General features: G+C 40.4%; 1 protein-coding gene across 1 annotated transcript in view; it reads left to right on the top strand.

The window, feature by feature from the left end:
- si:dkeyp-115e12.6 (centromere protein F) overlaps positions 1-17,534 on the top strand; it is a 23,723-nt gene extending 6,189 nt beyond the window's left edge. The window contains exons 8-19 of the mRNA XM_046030378.1: positions 3,818-4,011; positions 4,584-4,709; positions 4,891-5,019; positions 6,829-6,951; positions 7,611-7,746; positions 8,365-9,869; positions 10,432-11,298; positions 11,586-11,935; positions 12,087-12,186; positions 12,439-13,042; positions 13,707-13,838; positions 15,138-17,534. Coding sequence (XP_045886334.1) covers positions 3,818-4,011; positions 4,584-4,709; positions 4,891-5,019; positions 6,829-6,951; positions 7,611-7,746; positions 8,365-9,869; positions 10,432-11,298; positions 11,586-11,935; positions 12,087-12,186; positions 12,439-13,042; positions 13,707-13,825 — 4,253 coding nt within the window. The 3' untranslated portion in view covers positions 13,826-13,838; positions 15,138-17,534. The remainder of the gene's footprint in view (positions 1-3,817; positions 4,012-4,583; positions 4,710-4,890; positions 5,020-6,828; positions 6,952-7,610; positions 7,747-8,364; positions 9,870-10,431; positions 11,299-11,585; positions 11,936-12,086; positions 12,187-12,438; positions 13,043-13,706; positions 13,839-15,137) is intronic.

Here is a 17,534-nt window from a genome sequence, read left to right as displayed (position 1 = left end):
TTGAGGTCGTTAGCTGCATAAAGACACCTGTCCACCCCATACAATCAGTAAGAATCCAACTACTAACATGGCCAAGACCAAAGAGCTGTCCAAAGACACTAGAGACAAAATTGTACACTTCCACAAGGCTGGAAAGGGCTACGGGGAAATTGCCAAGTACCTTGGTGAAAAAAGGTCCACTGTTGGAGCAATCATTAGAAAATGGAAGAAGCTAAACATGACTGTCGATCTCCCTCGGATTGGGGCTCCATGCAAGATCTCACCTCGTGGGGTCTCAATGATCCTAAGAAAGGTGAGAAATCAGCCCAGAACTACACGGGAGGAGCTGGTCAATGACCTGAAAAGAGCTGGGACCACCGTTTCCAAGGTTACTGTTGGTAATACACTAAGACGTCATGGTTTGAAATCATGCATGGCACGGAAGGTTCCCCTGCTTAAACCAGCACATGTCAAGGCCCATCTTAAGTTGACCATTTGGATGATCCAGAGGAGTCATGGGAGAAAGTCATGTGGTCAGATGAGACCAAAATAGAACTTTTTGGTCATAATTCAAATACCCGTGTTTGGAGGAAGAAGAATGATGAGTACCATCCCAAGAACACCATCCCTACTGTGAAGCATGGGGGTGGTAGCATCATGCTTTGGGGGTGTTTTTCTGCACATGGGACAGGGCGACTGCACTGTATTAAGGAGAGGATGACCGGGGTCATGTATTGCGAGATTTTGGGGAACAACCTCCTTCCCTCAGTTAGAGCACTGAAGATGGGTCGAGGCTGGGTCTTCCAACATGACAATGACCCGAAGCACACAGCCAGGATAACCAAGGAGTGGCTCTGTAAGAAGCATATCAAGGTTCTGGCGTGGCCTAGCCAGTCTCCAGACCTAAACCCAATAGAGAATCTTTGGAGGGAGCTCAAACTCCGTGTTTCTCAGCGACAGCCCTGATCTAGAGCAGATCTGTGTGGAGGAGTGGGCCAAAATCCCTCCTGCAGTGTGTGCAAACCTGGTGAAAAACTACAGGAAACGTTTGTAATTGCAAACAAAGGCTACTGTACCAAATATTAACATTGATTTTCTCAGGTGTTCAAATACTTATTTGCAGCTGTATCATACAAATAAATAGTTAAAAAATCATACATTGTGATTTCTGGATTTTTTTTCTTTTAGATTATGTCTCTCACAGTGGACATGCACCTACGATGACAATTTCAGACCCCTCCATGATTTCTAAGTGGGAGAACTTGCAAAATAGCAGGGTGTTCAAATACTTATTTTCCTCACTGTAGCACGACTGAGTGTCGCCCATTTGTAGTTTGTAAATATGCACACACTCGCACACAAACACACACAGCTCATCCCGACAGCCTGTCCCTAAAGCAAGATTAATAAAGTTAGTTGGATACCTGTGCTAGGTATGGACAAAATTAACCAGAGGTTCTGGGTTTTACTTAGTGATATTTATTTTGGATGTTTGTCACTGCTCTGACACCGGGTTTTGCAGACATCCATAGAAACACTTTCGGTTTTCAGGTGCTGTGTGCAGAAGTCAACATTGTTGACCAACCTAATGTCAACGGCAGTAAAAGCTCAGTCCCAGCTGGTCTGAGTGAGAGAGAGCCATCCAACTCTGTTCAGAAAAATTTACATTCAACTATTTGTTCGCTACTGAAGACTCAAATCTTTTTCAATGTTCAATAATAATTTCCTAAAATAGCTCAGCAGTCATTTTTTGCAAAGTTACTCAAACAGGAAGTGCTAAATAAACTTTATTTGGGATCCATTAGAAGAAAGAAGCAGGATGTCACCCAATGCATCGTGGCTCATTTTAATAGTTTTGGAACAACAATGGTTGTCTTTGGCACAGAGGAATAAGCTACTGTAAATTAATTTTTGGTGACACAGTACATGTTAGTAGGATCCATTCACTGTTAGTTTAGGGCTTTTTATTGGCATTTGTTGACTATAACAAATATATAATGTAACTCCTTTTTAAGAAAATGTTTCCAATTTCCATCGGCACTGATATACTGACTTTGTTATTCATCAATTTTAGTTCCGGGTGTAGTTCTTAATGTGAACTTGGGTTGAGCAATAATCCTGAATCTCATGTGCTTTGTATACTCCCAACAACACTTGTTACGTAAGAGGTTGTGTAGAAATCACTGGCTCAGTCGGTGAATCGTCTGCGTGCTCCCAGGCCAGCTTTACGATGTAGAGTGGCTCTTAGTACACATTGTAATTGGGATATAACAGTCTTCTTTCTCTCAGCTCCCCACTGTGGGGACAGTTCACTGTGAAACAATAAATGTTCCTTTTGTCAATGGGACACAGAGGGGGAGGGGCGGTGTTTACATTAGGTGTGCTTCTTTGCTGACTTTTTGCTTCTGCTGGTTTTATTTTGCTCCTCTCCACTGTAATCATTTAAGTCACACATGGATATGTTGCAGGATTTTATTCAGATTTGCTTCTTAATCAAGTTGTAAATAAAAAAATCATAGAAACTGTTGGTTCTTTTTAGATTGGTCTAAATGGGTTTTTAGATTTCTAATAGTAGATTGTTGTTTTTTCTGTCTAGTCAAGTGAAGATGGTGACAATAATAATTATAGATACTTCATTGCAGCTCTTCACTTTATGAAGTTGAACAGTGTTGTAAAATTAAAGCAACAGGAAAATACAGGACAGCACATTGGACAGACAGAAAATTGATTTTGTCCCTGGTTTTTGAAATCAGTAGCCTGACATCCACTGGCTTGGTGAAAATGTCATGCAGAGTTACAACAGCTGTGGTTGTCAATAAACCAGTTGGTATGGATTGACCCCATTTCAAAAGACCCTAACTTTGTGGTGGTGGGGTTGTGTCGCTGACTGTTGTAGTCAGCTGTAAGAAATCAGGGTATCCTTTCTGATAATGTCGATGCCAATTTTGGGAAGAAAATATAGGTATGTGTTTCCCCAGTACTTCCTCTCTCTCATTGTTGTTCTCCACCCACTCCCCCATTTTAAAGTGGAAATCCTTCCTACACCGGGATTCAAATCATTTTGTAAACTCTAATTTGCCTGAAAGAGTTTTACTTAAACAATGTAATCAATATTTGTGACCATTGTTTTCTTCTAGAACAGTGGTTCCCAAACTTTCTGAGATCGAGACCCAAAAGAGAAATTTGATGTTTCCCTGAGACTCACATTTACAAAAAATCATGAAATGCCATGACATCTACATTAATAAACTGATAACACAGAAAACCATTCATTTAAAACTTGTATGAAATGTTTTTATTTCATTATAAAAGTGCATCACAGCAATAATCACAATTTCTGAGTCTAATTTGTAAGAAAGTGTGTGATGCAGACTAAATAACGATTTGATCCGTTCACTCGCTTTGCATTTTGTTAATTGATAAATATAATCTATTAACATGTCTATTTTTGAAAGCATTCTTACTTTATAGCAGTTTTTTCACACTTGCCTAAAAGTCTTGCACTGTATATATTATTTATATTAATTATTATGCAGTTACAGGACTGCAACACACCCACTCTGAGATTAATACAACATAGGGCGTATGTGCAATTTGTTCACCAACATTTTATCTGTAATCCTTACAGGACTTCATATCCTAAATGGATTTCCTGTTGTCACTTTTCTTTGTCCACCTTTAAGTCCTCCATTGATGCTTATTTCTTTGACATTTTTCACTTTAGTTTTTTAAAATAGTCTTGGTGGTGTACTCAAAGGGTTTTTCCTAAGACCTGTTTTTTTTTGCGTAAATGACCTTATTAACCAGTACTTTTCTGTGTGTCTGGTCCATCCTCCAGTATCTTTGTCAGAAATGCGGAGTCGTGTGTCTGCTTTGGAGGAGGAGCTGCGTGCGAAGGCCGGGACGTTGAAGTCGATTGAAAACGAAATGGTGCAAAGCAAGAAGGAGCTCGCCGCCAGGGACCTCAGCATTCAGAGAGCCCGTGACGAACTCACCCTGGCGCACACACGCATGGCCCAGGAAAGTGAACGGGTAAAAACAGACACTAGTGCCACTGATCCAACTAGTGGTAATACTCCCCCTACTATTACTAATGAAACAAATTTGTTTCATAACAGTGCTAATGTATTTTCTGTAAGCCCAGTTTCTGCAGCCCTTGGGTGTTGGCCTCATTTTTTAAAAACATTTAACTTTGACTTCCCTGAAAATTACAAACATGTTGGGAATATTTTACTTGTTACACAATCACTTATTATCAGCAAGTTTGAAAAGGTTGAGCTGGAAAAATGTTGCCCTTGTTCTGTTTGTTCTGCGCTGTAAAACAATCCAGCTGATATTTTGTGAAATCTAACCTTTTGGTAAACAATAACATTAAATGCAAGTCAATAAAACAGGTTTAGGGAAATTACTTAACATATACAAAGACACATATGTCTACAAATGTGACCTTTTTACATGTACACTTTAGAAAACTTGAATATGTGACAAATTGCTGTGTAGTAATTGAAATATCTTTAGTAGGATACACAGTCTTAAGCCCACGATGGCAGCAAGTGACCACCAAAAATATAATATTGATAAAGAATACGTTGTTTGTGTGGCAGACATCGGGAGCTGAGCAAAGGCTGAAGCAACTACAAGAGGAGCTGAAGTGTCAGAGGCAAAATACAGAGAGCAGCCGACTGCAACACCAGCAACGCTATAAGGAGCTGGAGAAACAACATCAGAGGGTGAGGTGGAAATGAATGGGAGGTTGATGTGGACACATGAAAGATTAAGAGAAACAACAGAAGGCGCTTCAAAAACAAATAAAGGAAGCAAGAGAACATAGTTTTTTGTTCCATCCATAGAAAAGTTGTGTTCCACAGTGCAGTTAATAGTGGCTCAGATTTTGTTGCGCGTTGCCTCCAGGATTTGACAGAGCTTCAGAAGGAGAGGCAGTGTCTGGAGAAGCAGCATCAGCAGGAGGTGAATAAACTCAACCAGGAGCTCCAGCAGGCCAGGACGCTCCACAATGCCCTGCAGGCACAGGCTGACAAGGTAAACGCACACACAAGGTCACAGAATCACACAAGTGAACAAGGCAAACAAGCCTTCTAAAATGCATTTACATCAAGATAAAGCCTTTAAATCAGATCTGTATCAGCACTGGAAACGGAAGGTCAAAGTAATATTCTGTACATGTTGTTTGCATTATGGTTCATATGTCTGCTCTGTTTGATCAGCTATTTCCTGTTTCTCTTTCCTGTTTTTTCTCTCCCTCTCTCTTTCTACTGGGAATTAAATTGTTTATACTAAAGGTTAATAAACTTATCTCAGTACTTCTCCCACGCTTGCTTCTTGCCCTTGTTGTTTTCTCTCACTCTCTTGCTCTCTGTTTTTCTGTTTTCTTTCCCTCCCCCCCACCTGCTCTCCTCTCCGCTTCGTCCTTCTCTCGGTTTCTCCCCAGTGGAAAGGTTGAGCAGTGAAGGTAATAACCTGTGGATGCGTTTGACAGTGCAGAATGCTTTGGTTATGGAAGTTTAAAACAAACTCTTAACTTACGACTTGTGTGTGAGAAATACTCAGAGTTGTTACTAAGAGACGTAAAGGCATGGCTGCAGGATGAGGGTGAAGAAAGATGGAAGATTTGTATGAAGGTATTGAGGCAAATTGCATGAAAGAATGAAGGGGAGTGTGTTTGTGCTTTAAGACATGGTGTTGCAATTTTCTTTTTATTTGGATTTCCTTTACGTGAAGGAATGCTGTGGTATTTATTTTTATTAGCTGAACAGTAATACACATTTTAAACTGAGCACATGGGGGAGCCTCTTGACTCATACGAAACATTGTTTTACCCAAACTTGATCCTTGTTCTTTTTGGACATGCTGTAAAAATTCTTAACAGTGAGCATTCATTCTATGGCTACGGAGCATAAACACACAATAGAAGCACAGTTTGTGTTGAATCAAATTGCATACAAAACATCAGGTACATATTTTGCCTAGCTCATATTTACACAGCTCTTTCTGGAACTTATGTTCACGGTTTTTAAAGTTTACCCATGCATGCTGTTTCAGTCATGAGTAGCTCATAAAACGTCAAGAATTTCAAAGATTCTCAGTATTCAGTAAATGGATTGATTAAATAAATGTCAATCAGCATATCATTCCAGCATTGTGTGCTGAAGGAACATCCTACTAGAAACTAGAAAGATCTGTATTGGGTCAATAAATATTATGATTTTATATAAAGTTATTGTTAGTGTCAGAATTTGTCTAATTAATGACCACCACGACAAAAACCTCTGACACTGTCTCTAAAAGACAAAGTCACAACATTGAATTGCCACTGAGCTATATTCACCACCTTGTTTGCTGTTTTCTGAGCACTGTACTGTACATATTGCTATGAAGGTAGCATAAGACACAAGAATAATGAATCTAAAAAGAAATAGAGTAATGCAGGTAGTGACCCATTTGCTGGATTAGTAAAGGTAATGTGATTACTCTGTTCACACGCACCATGACATGAGATAATGTGCAGAGTAGATGAAGAATGCAGAATGAGCGCTGGTGGGAAGCCGATCAGCTTGTTAAGTCTTCATCACTTTCCCAAGAGAAAGTACAGTAGACAAACGTTAGACACAGCTTGTGCTTGCTATTGATCACTGATTGCTTTCCTGCTTCCTGTTCCCTTCACTGGTCATGATTCCTGCGCCTACAACAACAGCCATTCATTTCTTTATTTCTTTTTTTGTTTTTATGGCCTACCTCTTATCTTATTCCTATATCCTTTCCTTCCATTACTCTTTGATTTCATTTTTGCCTGTTTTGTAGCAGCTACTGAGTCATAATACCCTCTATCAGCTGTCTCTACAGAAGCAGGCTTTGGACAAAGAGTTGGACACTCTGAAAGAGAAACTAAAGTGGATGGAGGGACAGCTGCAGGAGAGCCAGAAGAAAGAGGCACAGACACAAGCCAAACTGACGGTAACAAACACACACACACACCCTAGTCCTTCAGGGACTGCATGTGTCAATTATTCATTAACTGAGCGGTGGGTATATATGGATTTTTAAACATCCTAATGTGCCATATGTCAGTCTAGGATATTGATAATAATTTAACTGTAAATAAATTATAATTATATTGCTTCTTGGCTTCTTCCTTCATCCTGCTGCAATGTTATGTTTTAATAAAGCGCATTTCACAGAGCTAAAGAGATGAGTCTGACAATAATTGCCTCCACTGACAGTACTCAAAAAAACCTACTGTACTCAACTGTAAAACACTGAAATAGCTGAAAACAAGAAAAGCTTGTGTCCCCATGCATCAGATTTATTTTTATTTTAAAATAGCAGACCAAAACTGTTACTTCAGGGGTTTGTTTGTGGCACTTCATTACATCTATACGAGCTCTCAACATCGGCACTAATGCTGTCTTTTATATGTTTGTTAATGAACAACAATGGATAATTACTGTTCAACGGAGAACTAATCACTCGAAATAATCTGAGCACTTCTTTTAAATACCTAAATAAATTCTGTCCTGATGGTGGAATCGAGAACTTCTCCTTCTCCATTTTACTGGATTGATTTGACCTCATTTGTATTTTTTATTTGTTTTATTTTTCCATTCTCGCATTAGGAAGCGATGCGTGAGGTGGAGGGTGTGGCAGTGAGTCTGGAGCAGAGCAGGAAGAAAGAGCGAGCTCTGGAGGAGGAGGGGAGGAGACTGGCAGAGGAGCGAGCCGACGCCCTTCTTCTCCTCAAAGAACTGCAGGGTGAGGAACGAGCTGTGGGTGGACAAACCCATGAGATTTATCATGTTTGTCATGTGATATGTACTGATGATAATTGTGTTAATGTGAAATGATTTTGAATTGGATTTCTTGTAGAGAGATTAACCTTTTTCTGTCCTTCCCCCACAGACAGTTTCAGAGATCAGGAGTTGGTAGGGATTAAGTGTCTTGCTGATAAACACTATTGCAGGGCAAATACTTGTCAACACAGAGGCTTGAACCGGTGTCCTCTGGTGGACTCCCTGTAATTATGTTTCTGTGTTGATTAATTTTGAAAAGAGATAAAATTATGGACATTAATTAAGTGGTTGAGCTCTAGTGACATTCATGAATGCTGTACATTACAAGTGATGTTAATTCCCCTGTAATGTAGAAATCTCTCATCCTAGTACTGCCATCTGCTGGTCAATGATACGCCATAAATTTTCTCAAATGAAAATACAAGTTACTATTCCAGTAATGCACATGCTTACTAAAAAGACAGACATGCTCTTTCTTTATTGCTTTTCCTGTAGCCTGTTATTATACATCTTAGTGCATGTGTGGTCTAACAAACTTTTCTTCTGCTTCTTTTATATGTTTGTATATCTTTAACTCCAGAGCAAAAAGCTGCCCCAGCAACAATTTTACAACCTGTCCAGTTTTGCCCTGTTGGACAGAGTTTCTCCCCTCAGCCTTCTTACTCCCTTCAGTCTCGGCCGTCAAATCACATAAAGAGGCCTACCTCTGCCACCTTAGCCGAGCAGAAGAGGGAAGAGGAAGAGGACGTGAACAAGCAAAGAGCAGAGACAACGGCATCTTACCCCTCTGATAGAGAGCCAGGAGAAGGCATCGACTCTGAACACATCACTGACCTTATCATCCCAGACTCTGAGAGTTTACAAAGGGGAGGGCATAGAAGAAAAAGTACAGAGGAAGAGAACAAGAGTAGAAATGAGGCGATAGAGTGGGACAGCTCTGGGAGAAACAAACACTCCACATTTGATCATGTACTCTCTAGTTCCTCTGTGGATGGTGATGCTTGCAGTGTGATGCTTTCTCCTGAAAAGACACCTTCTCTTAAGTCCGAGCAGGCCAAGGCCTCTGAAGACCTCAAGAGGGAGAATGCCTCACTGCGTTCAGAGCTACATGACGTGCGCGAAGAACTGCAGAAACGTCTTGAGGACCTGGAAACCCAGCGGCGGGCCGAGGCAGAAGCCAGGACCCGGCTCAAACAGCTCAACCGTAAACATGCCGGCCAGGCTGTGGAGATGGAGCAGCAGGACAAGGAATGGAGGGCACAGCTGGAGTGTGAGAGGGCTGAAACGGAGAGGCTACGGAAGGCCATGGCTGCTTTGGAGACAGAGATGGAGAGAGGAAGGGGGGAAAGAGAAAAGACTGAGAGAGAGAGGCAGGAGGAGGAGAAAAACAAAGCGCTAGAAGACCGGGAGAGTGAAATGATAGAGCTTAATTTCCAGCTAAAGAAACAGCTAGCGGGGTTGAAGGCCCAGCTGGCTTTAGAGCGAGAAGAGAGAAAGAGAGAGGATGAGGAGAGGAACCAAATAACAAACGCAGACATAGATGTAAAGAAGGAGCTGGGCACAAAACTGGAAGCACTTCAAGCTGAATTGGAAGAACTAAAGCGCAGCAAAAACAAAGAGTCACTGGAAGAGGAGAAACTTTTGGTTGCCAACAGCCCGCTGACATATCTGACTCTCCATGATGATGTGCTCAACTCCAACATGATTCACTGCGACAACAAGCTCCTCTCTTCGCCAGAGCAGCACCTCCTCTTCTGTCAGTCCACCAACCAACGCAACATGCTTGTATCTCAGGCAACAGCAGATCTCATCCAGGAAGATGAAATAGTGATGGATCCTGAAAGCTTGCTGCAGTTAGATGAGGGGCAAAAAGGTCGAGTGGCGTCTGACCGGGAAGACACCAGACAAAACTATCTGGCCGGGTCTTCCCTGGAAGACACCAGAAAGGCACTTTTGGACCTCCAGAAAGGTGAGCCCGCACCCTCAGAATTCATGAAAGAGATGGAGGGTCTGCAGAAAGAGAATGCAAAGGAGACGGAACGTGCTAACGAGTACCAGGTTAAACTGGAGACCCTGCAGAGCCAGGTAAATAAATGTGGATAATACAGTTTAGTAATCAGTGGGACTTTGGTTCAGATATAAGAATGCTATTGCAATGTGAAGAATAATATTTAGGTATTGTTAAATATATATCACTAATTTTAAAAGGAACTTATCAAACATATCTCTATAGCTGTTTTTTGAAAGAAAAGATACTCAGTCAATAAAGTAGAGTAGAGTTTAAATGTCCCCAAGGAGCATATAGACAAAGTATATTAAAAAAATCTTAAAAGTACACAGGTGCATAGGTTACTGTTGTCAGTGTTACTTGTCACCGAAACCACAGAGAAAAAGAAGCCAGAAACCAGGAGACGCGGCCACATTACACAAGGCCAACAGCTGTTGGAATAAAATACCATGGGTGTATATATATATATATTGCCACCTCCAAGGAAGCAAACCACACTTGAGCATTCTTTGGTTTATCTTTTTAAAATGTGCTATGTGCTGTCTTAACTGTCAAAAACAATAAAGCTCTTCTAGTATTGGTTGATAACGTATTTCTCTTCAACAGTCCTCTGTCTGCTAATCTCTATTTTCTTCTCAGGTGACACGTCAGACAAAACAGCTAACCATGGCCTTTGAGAAGCAGAGTCTGCACATCTCTGGCCTTTTAGCTGAGCTGCAAGAGAAGGAGAGTGCCCTCCTCAGCCAGGGACAGGAACTGCAGCTCTACAAGCAAGAACTGGATGCACTAAAAGCCCAAAAAGAGGGAGAGGAGAAGAAAAGAGGAGAGGAGATGAAGGTAGAGGTTGGGCAACAGACAGAAAAGACACAAGATGAGAGGTCGGTGGAGATCTCAGGGCTTCAGCCAAACCAGGAAGAGGATTTTGCTGTCACATTCTTCACTAAAAACTCACTGGAAGACAGTGACTCTAATGCACAGAGAGATGCAAGTTACCCGGAGATTGTGATTTCTGAAAGAGCAACATTGATTAGTGACAACGAAGCACTACGTTTAGGGGAACAGCATCCAGACTCTGTAGACTCAGACAAGACTAACCATGACTCTGCTTGTGTGATGGGAGAGACTGAGTGTGGTCAAGATGGAGGAACAACAGATATGGCTGCAGAACTGCTCGCTCTCCGGCAGGAGAATCAGCTGCTGAAACAAAGAATAGAGGGCTTGACTGTCTCAGACACCAGCAATCCAGCGTTACACACTGACGGTGAAAACCAAGGAAACCCAGTCAAGCAAAGCCAAAAGGAAGCCACAGGAGATGCTGTCCTGTCCTTCTTGGTGGTGCAGAGTTCACCTAGTGTGCCGAATGACATCACCCCTGAGGCACAACAAGGAGTGAAGAGTAGTGAAGATGAAGGAGGAGATTTAGAAAGGGAAGATGGGAGGACTATGAGAGATGAAGATGAGCTGGATGCAGTGTCTGAGCTTCAGATCAACCGCCTACAGAAACAGGTACCGACAGTGTACCACCTCTTAATGTCTTTCTGAAGAAGTGTGACAAAAATATGTTACATTAGTCACATAGACAGCAAAATTGCCATGTAGCTGTTGGTAGATAGACATCAGTAAAGGAAAACATAGAACCCAAATGTTTATAACATGATAGTATTCCAGACTTAATTACTGTGCAAAAATGGACCTGTAAACAAATTATATTATAGAATTGTATTTTTCCTATGTAAGTTTTATTTGGAAAATCTGTTTGATTCAGTCTGTCCTGTCCTTACCCTCCTGTCCAGGTGGTGGAGCTGCACATGAGGGTACGGGCTCTGTCTGAGGAGACCCAGCAACAGGCAGAGGAGCTCGCTGTGTGGAGACTGGCCTCCCAACCAGCCACAACATTTGACCAGTTCCTTCCCAACAAGGACAATCAGTCTGAGACCCAGGACCAGATATATGCCGTGATACAGTCCCAGTTAAACCAGCCGCAGACTGATGAGTTGACCCACATCCTGCCAGGGACCCAGGTTCAGCCGCCTTACCAGGGTGTTCAGGAGAGCCCTGGTAATGTGACATGTGTCATCAGAGAAGATGAGTTACTCCTCTCCTGCTCCTCCAACAAACTGCAGGGCCGCATGTTGTTCTCCAGGTAACACTATCACACCAGGGATGGAGGAGCGATCAAAAATATAACTTACATTTGGGCTATGTACAGTGTATTTGCAAGTTGATCATGATAACTGGTATGTACAGTGTACATTGGTAGATGCTTTGAATTAACTTTCTTCTTTTGCCACCAGACTGCAGAACAACAACTGTCCTGAACCAAAGAGTCTTAATTCCTTTAAAAAGACTGCAGAACTTCAGGAAGACACTCAGGACACTGCCAAGATTGACAGGGTGATTTTCTTTTATTCTTTTAATCATCTCTCACTATCATACCAGACCCCACTATATGTTTCAGGCTCTTTATATCAAGTGTTCCTAGAATATTTTAGTAGAAACGTCAAAACACCTGTCTCTCCTCAGTACTTGTCTTTACTAGGCAAAATAGAGTAAGGTGCTTCAAAGTTTTGACTTACTATTATTGGACACATCTTTGTTCACATATGGTATTGGGCCTTTCATTGTTTTTGTTTTCTCTTCACTCAGGAATGTGAAAAAGAAAACCAGGAGATAAACGTCTTACATCAGTCAGATACCTGTCAAACACAACACAAGAAGAAGAGAGACACTGAAGTTATCCAGATGTCATCTGAGAAAACGGGTCAACAGTATGTCACCAAAGATTCACATAAAGTCTCAGGACCAAAGCAAACCAAAACAGTAGCGTGTTACGTGGAGAATCCTGAAGGCAAACCAGATGTGTCCAGAGCAACCAGTGAAATAAACATAACCAATGATTCAGACAGAGAAGTCAGGACAGAAATGAAAAATATCAGCAGTCAAACTGAAGAGAGTATATATCCTTGCAGTGCTCCAGCAGCAAAAGAACTCCACTGTGCCTCCACACAGACTGAGGAGGAGGAGAAGGAAGAAGATGAAAATGAAGACTTAGTGGAATCCCCTCCTGTCTCTCCTGGCCCATTATCTAAGGGGGCAGAGTTGGGAGATAAAATGTTTTCAGTTTCCTTCCCCATCCCAGCTGACCCTGCCAGTCTGGCTGCAAGAATCCGCCGTAACAGGACGCAGCTGTCAGCCGCCTTTGATGACACAGAGTATGAACCCTATGGACTGCCGGAAGTCGTCATGAAAGGTGACTTCATTAGGCTACTCTATGAAATGCGTGTATGCAGATGTTAATAACAGCCGTCACATGTAAGCTACTTTCACCAACCAGTATTATGATATACTTTCTTCTGTTCCAAGACCAAAAGCATAAAACACGGGGGAAGAGCTGCAGACATTTATAAATAACTAAGATGTTGCTTTCATGTGGCTTTGTTGCAGTCCTTCACATCCTAACTGTCTGAAAGCTCCACCTCTTCTCTTATGTCTGCACTGATTATTGTATTATTAAGGACTATTAAAAAAAAAAAAAAAAAACATTTTAACACTATTTTTCCAAGGTTTTTTTCTCAGAATATTACCCCATTCCTCGGCTCCATATTTTAAAGAAAACCTTCACAAGTCATCATTTAAACCTTCGCTGACTATTGATACTTGATACTTGGAAAATAAACAAGGAATGTGTCTTGTTGTTTCCAAAGTGTCCTCTAACTAATTTGGATTTGATTCAAGGCATATTTTTTTTTAAATTTTGAAAGAGCTAGACTAATATTTACCCCTCCTTCCAGATACAAAAGTTCTTGCCTCTCTTTATGTGCTCTTTATCTTTGTGCTTTCACATTCTGACCTTCATCTTCTTTCTCCTAATCCTCTTATTTGTACCCCTGTCTCGCTCTCTTCCCGTCCTGCAGGTTTTGCGGACATCCCCAGTGGCCCCTCATGTCCCTACATTGTGAGACGAGGTTTGTTAGGGACAGCTGTTGTACCTGGCCCTCAGAAAGAACCCGCAAAGGAGGAGGAGACAGATTAAAACACAACTACAGGTAACCTCCAGAGACTGTCTGTCTTTATTTAATGAAATGTATGAAATGAATTGTTCTTTTGTAATTTATTTGTAGCTTTGGCAATATTGTTGTTTTACTTTCATAGCAATAAAGCTGAATTGAACTGACTGTTCATAAACACTGAGAAAACTAGTGTAGATTTTATGTCCCAAGAAATTCAAAAAGCATGTTGAGTAATAATAAGTTAAGCTAACTTAACATTGGTTTTTCATTTAATACAACAATATCAGGGTGTTTAAAGGTCCTGACAAGGCCTTAACATTTTACAGATTTAGACTGAATGTGCTGATGCATACAAATAAGTAAAATTTAATGTTTTGACTTTTTATATTTGAACCTAAACAGCAAGTTGATTAGAAATTTATAACCTATTTCATAGCTTGTTGTATTTAGTTTACTTGTCTATATATGGGAATAAGGACACAGTTGACAAATGTCAATGTCTAAAAACTTTATAAAGAGAAACTCTAGCATTAATTGAACACAGTTTAGTCACATAACACATCTGGCTTCTGATACAAATAATTTATTTCATCTTCTTTCAAAGTGGTGGTTTCTTTCCTCCAGATCCAAAGTCGATTTTCAATCATTTTGTTATTGTCAACAAATTGCATAAATAAAATGAAAAGGGACTATTTTCAGCTGCAGATTTGGTGCACTAGCGAGTATTTATGGCAGCAGGACAGTGTATATAATAAACAACTGCGCTTATTAGCGCTGAAACAAATAATTGATTAGTTGATGAAATAATTGTCAATTGTTTTGTTAATTGATGAATCAATAGTCATTTTTAGAGTAAAAATATTTAACTAACGCTAAACATTTTCTGGTTGTAGCTCCTTCAATATTATTTGCTGCTTTTTTCCTTAAATCATCGTAATTTAAATATCTTAGTTTTGAACGGGTGGCCAAAAAAACAAACATTAGAAGCGGGCATTATTTTTGACATTTTATAGACTAAACAATTAATCAATCAACAGAACAAATAATTGGCAGATTAATCAATAATGAACATAATTGCTAGTTGCAACCATAGTGCCATGTCCAATCATGTCACAAATAACGGTGTGGCTCATTGATGCTTATTAGTAGAATCAATTCATTATTGATTTTGATCTTTTTGTTGACAATATAAAAATTTCACCAGACTTATCAAGTGAAATTATTGTATTAAATTATTTAGTTTTCTTTTTTATTTGGATAATCAAGAATTAGACTCTATTCCAAGACTAAAATATGTCTTAAATCTGCATATTTTTGCACACTGACTGTCTACAGGTCTGGTGGAAAGAAGTGATCGCTATGGCTTGACAATGAACCTCAGTGGTGGACGACAGCAGCTATACACCAGCAACCTGAAGCACTTCAAATTAACACCGCACCAGTTAAAAAAGTGCTTCAATCACTAATGGACTTCTGTATGTGTGTGCAGGTAACTGGGCCTGTACTGGCAGAATCAACATTTCCACTGTGGATCTAAAATGTCTTAATGGTCACTAGTTTATCCTCTAATTGCTGTGTGGAGACAATGCTGTCCATCACAGTGCTGTTACTTAACACCCACTTGTGTATTTTGGTACAGAAGTAGTGATTTAGTGATTTTTCTTGAAGTTAAAACACTTTACCAAAGGGAGTGTTTAGTTTTTAGTAACTTAAGGCTCTAGCCTTGTTTGAATGACAACAGTGCCTAGATGCTTTTCTAAACACACACTTGTCAAGATAAGTTTGACTTGTTTTTCAAAAGGGTGAATCCAAGAGAGGCTTGCTATGAAAATGTGAAACATACATATTTTTCTTCTTTTTAATTCTCGAGGTGGCTTATTTATGGACACTTGAATGCGTTACAGTAGAGGGCAGGTGTTTACAAAAAGTGTGTGAAAGCATAGTGAATGTGTGTGTGTGAGATGCTAGCTGGGAATGTGTGTGTGTGAGATGCTAGCTGGGAATGTGTGTGTGTGTGTGTGTGTGTGTGTGAGAGGGAGAGAGAGAGAGAGAGGGGGAGAGTGAGGGGCAAGCTCATGTCTATGACTCGGTCTAACCTGCGTTGATTTCCGCTCCATGTATGGTGATACACACTGCTCTCCCTCTCTCCTCCTCCTGTCGCTTTGCTTCTCTGTCTTACACTAGCGAGTGCTCGGTGGGCGGCTCTGAATTAACCAGAAACTGACATTTAAAGATTTATTTTATTAGCAGAGCATACAGATGAATTTAGTTGGTTTCTTATGTTTGATCAGATATTATTTATTTGATTGGTGTAACTGTTTTTGATCGATTTTGTTTCTTGCACATTTGTTGCTGTGCCATAGATGACCGTAGCCCACATGTATGTACTCTGTAGAATTTGTAGATATGTTTTGAGTTGATGTACAGTTTGTATTATGCCCTATTAAAGAGGATGTCACCACTTTGCTTGTTTACAAGATTAAGTTAAAGGAGAGGTTCACATTTTGTTCAAGTGTATCTTAAAACTGTACTCACATGCCAACATGTACATTGAAGGAGTTACTGGTTGTCATAAATGTTTCTTATGTCAATGCTGACTGCAAAGAGATCGTTTTCCAAATCAATATAAATATAAGAGATGGGGACAAAATCCACAGTACTCATTCAGTGTAAAAATACACAAAAAATCACAATAGCTCCTGGTGGCTTTCTCTAGCTTAGCTTGGGCGCTAGCGGGACAATAGTTTTTTTCAGATGATGTATTTGTACCATTGACTCTTGTCTTATAACTGTCTGCAAACCATTCCTCTCTTGTAAAGCAGTCAATACTCCGACAGCTAATAAGGCGCTATAGCTTCCTCCAACTCGAAAAGTTTACTTTGCCACTGCGAGCAAATCTACTAATCACAGCGATCCCATTTAAATCCTGTTGTGACCAGCCACCCACATCAAGTGTGTATCTTCCAAAGTTACATTCTTTAAAGTATAGTCTTTATAAAGTGTTTCCCCGTAGTAACAAAAAGAGAGAATTTCATGCTGAAAGTCTGTAACTTTGGAAGACACCTGGATGATTTGTCTTATCCTAACTCATACTGATGAAGCCTCATATTAGCTTCAGGTGTGTGTACACTGAAATTGCTTTAAGAAAGGTTTTCTTTGTGGCCAGCATAGACATGAGGAACAATAAAAACGACCATTGTTTCAACATACGCATTGGCATGTGAGTACTGTTTTAAGACAGACTTGACAAAATATGAATCCTTGCTGAGCTCTCTTTCAGTGACGAGATTATTTAGGTGGATGGTTTTTGACTTTTTTTTTTAAAAAGTGTGGAGTGATTTATTTTATTTAATGTATATTATTTTATTTGGAGGTAGAGTCATTCCCTCCTGGCCTCGGCTTGTTGACTCAAGTCAGAACATTGTGTTACTGCACTGACTATGCCATTGCCATTCGTTTGCCCCGTTGTCTGTCTCTCACTCTCTCACTCTCTCACTCACTCACTCACTCTCACTCTCTCACTCTCTCTCTCTCTCTCACTCTCTCACTCTCTCTCACACTCTCACTCACAGCTGCCTTCATATCTCTGGGATCTGTAGTCTTTTGGCAGTGAAGTGGGATTGTCGGACTCTGAGCGGGGAAGCTCACTGTGTATTTGTTGCCTTGTTTTTGACACTTTCATGTAAATGTATCTGAGTGGTGTTTAGAATAAAAGGCTTTCTCTTAATTTAA

Source organism: Micropterus dolomieu, linkage group LG19 (genome assembly GCF_021292245.1).
Source record: "Micropterus dolomieu isolate WLL.071019.BEF.003 ecotype Adirondacks linkage group LG19, ASM2129224v1, whole genome shotgun sequence".
Classification (NCBI taxonomy): Eukaryota; Metazoa; Chordata; class Actinopteri; order Centrarchiformes; family Centrarchidae; genus Micropterus; species Micropterus dolomieu.
Note: the sequence above shows the minus strand (reverse complement) of the source record. Positions and strands in the feature narration are given on the sequence as shown.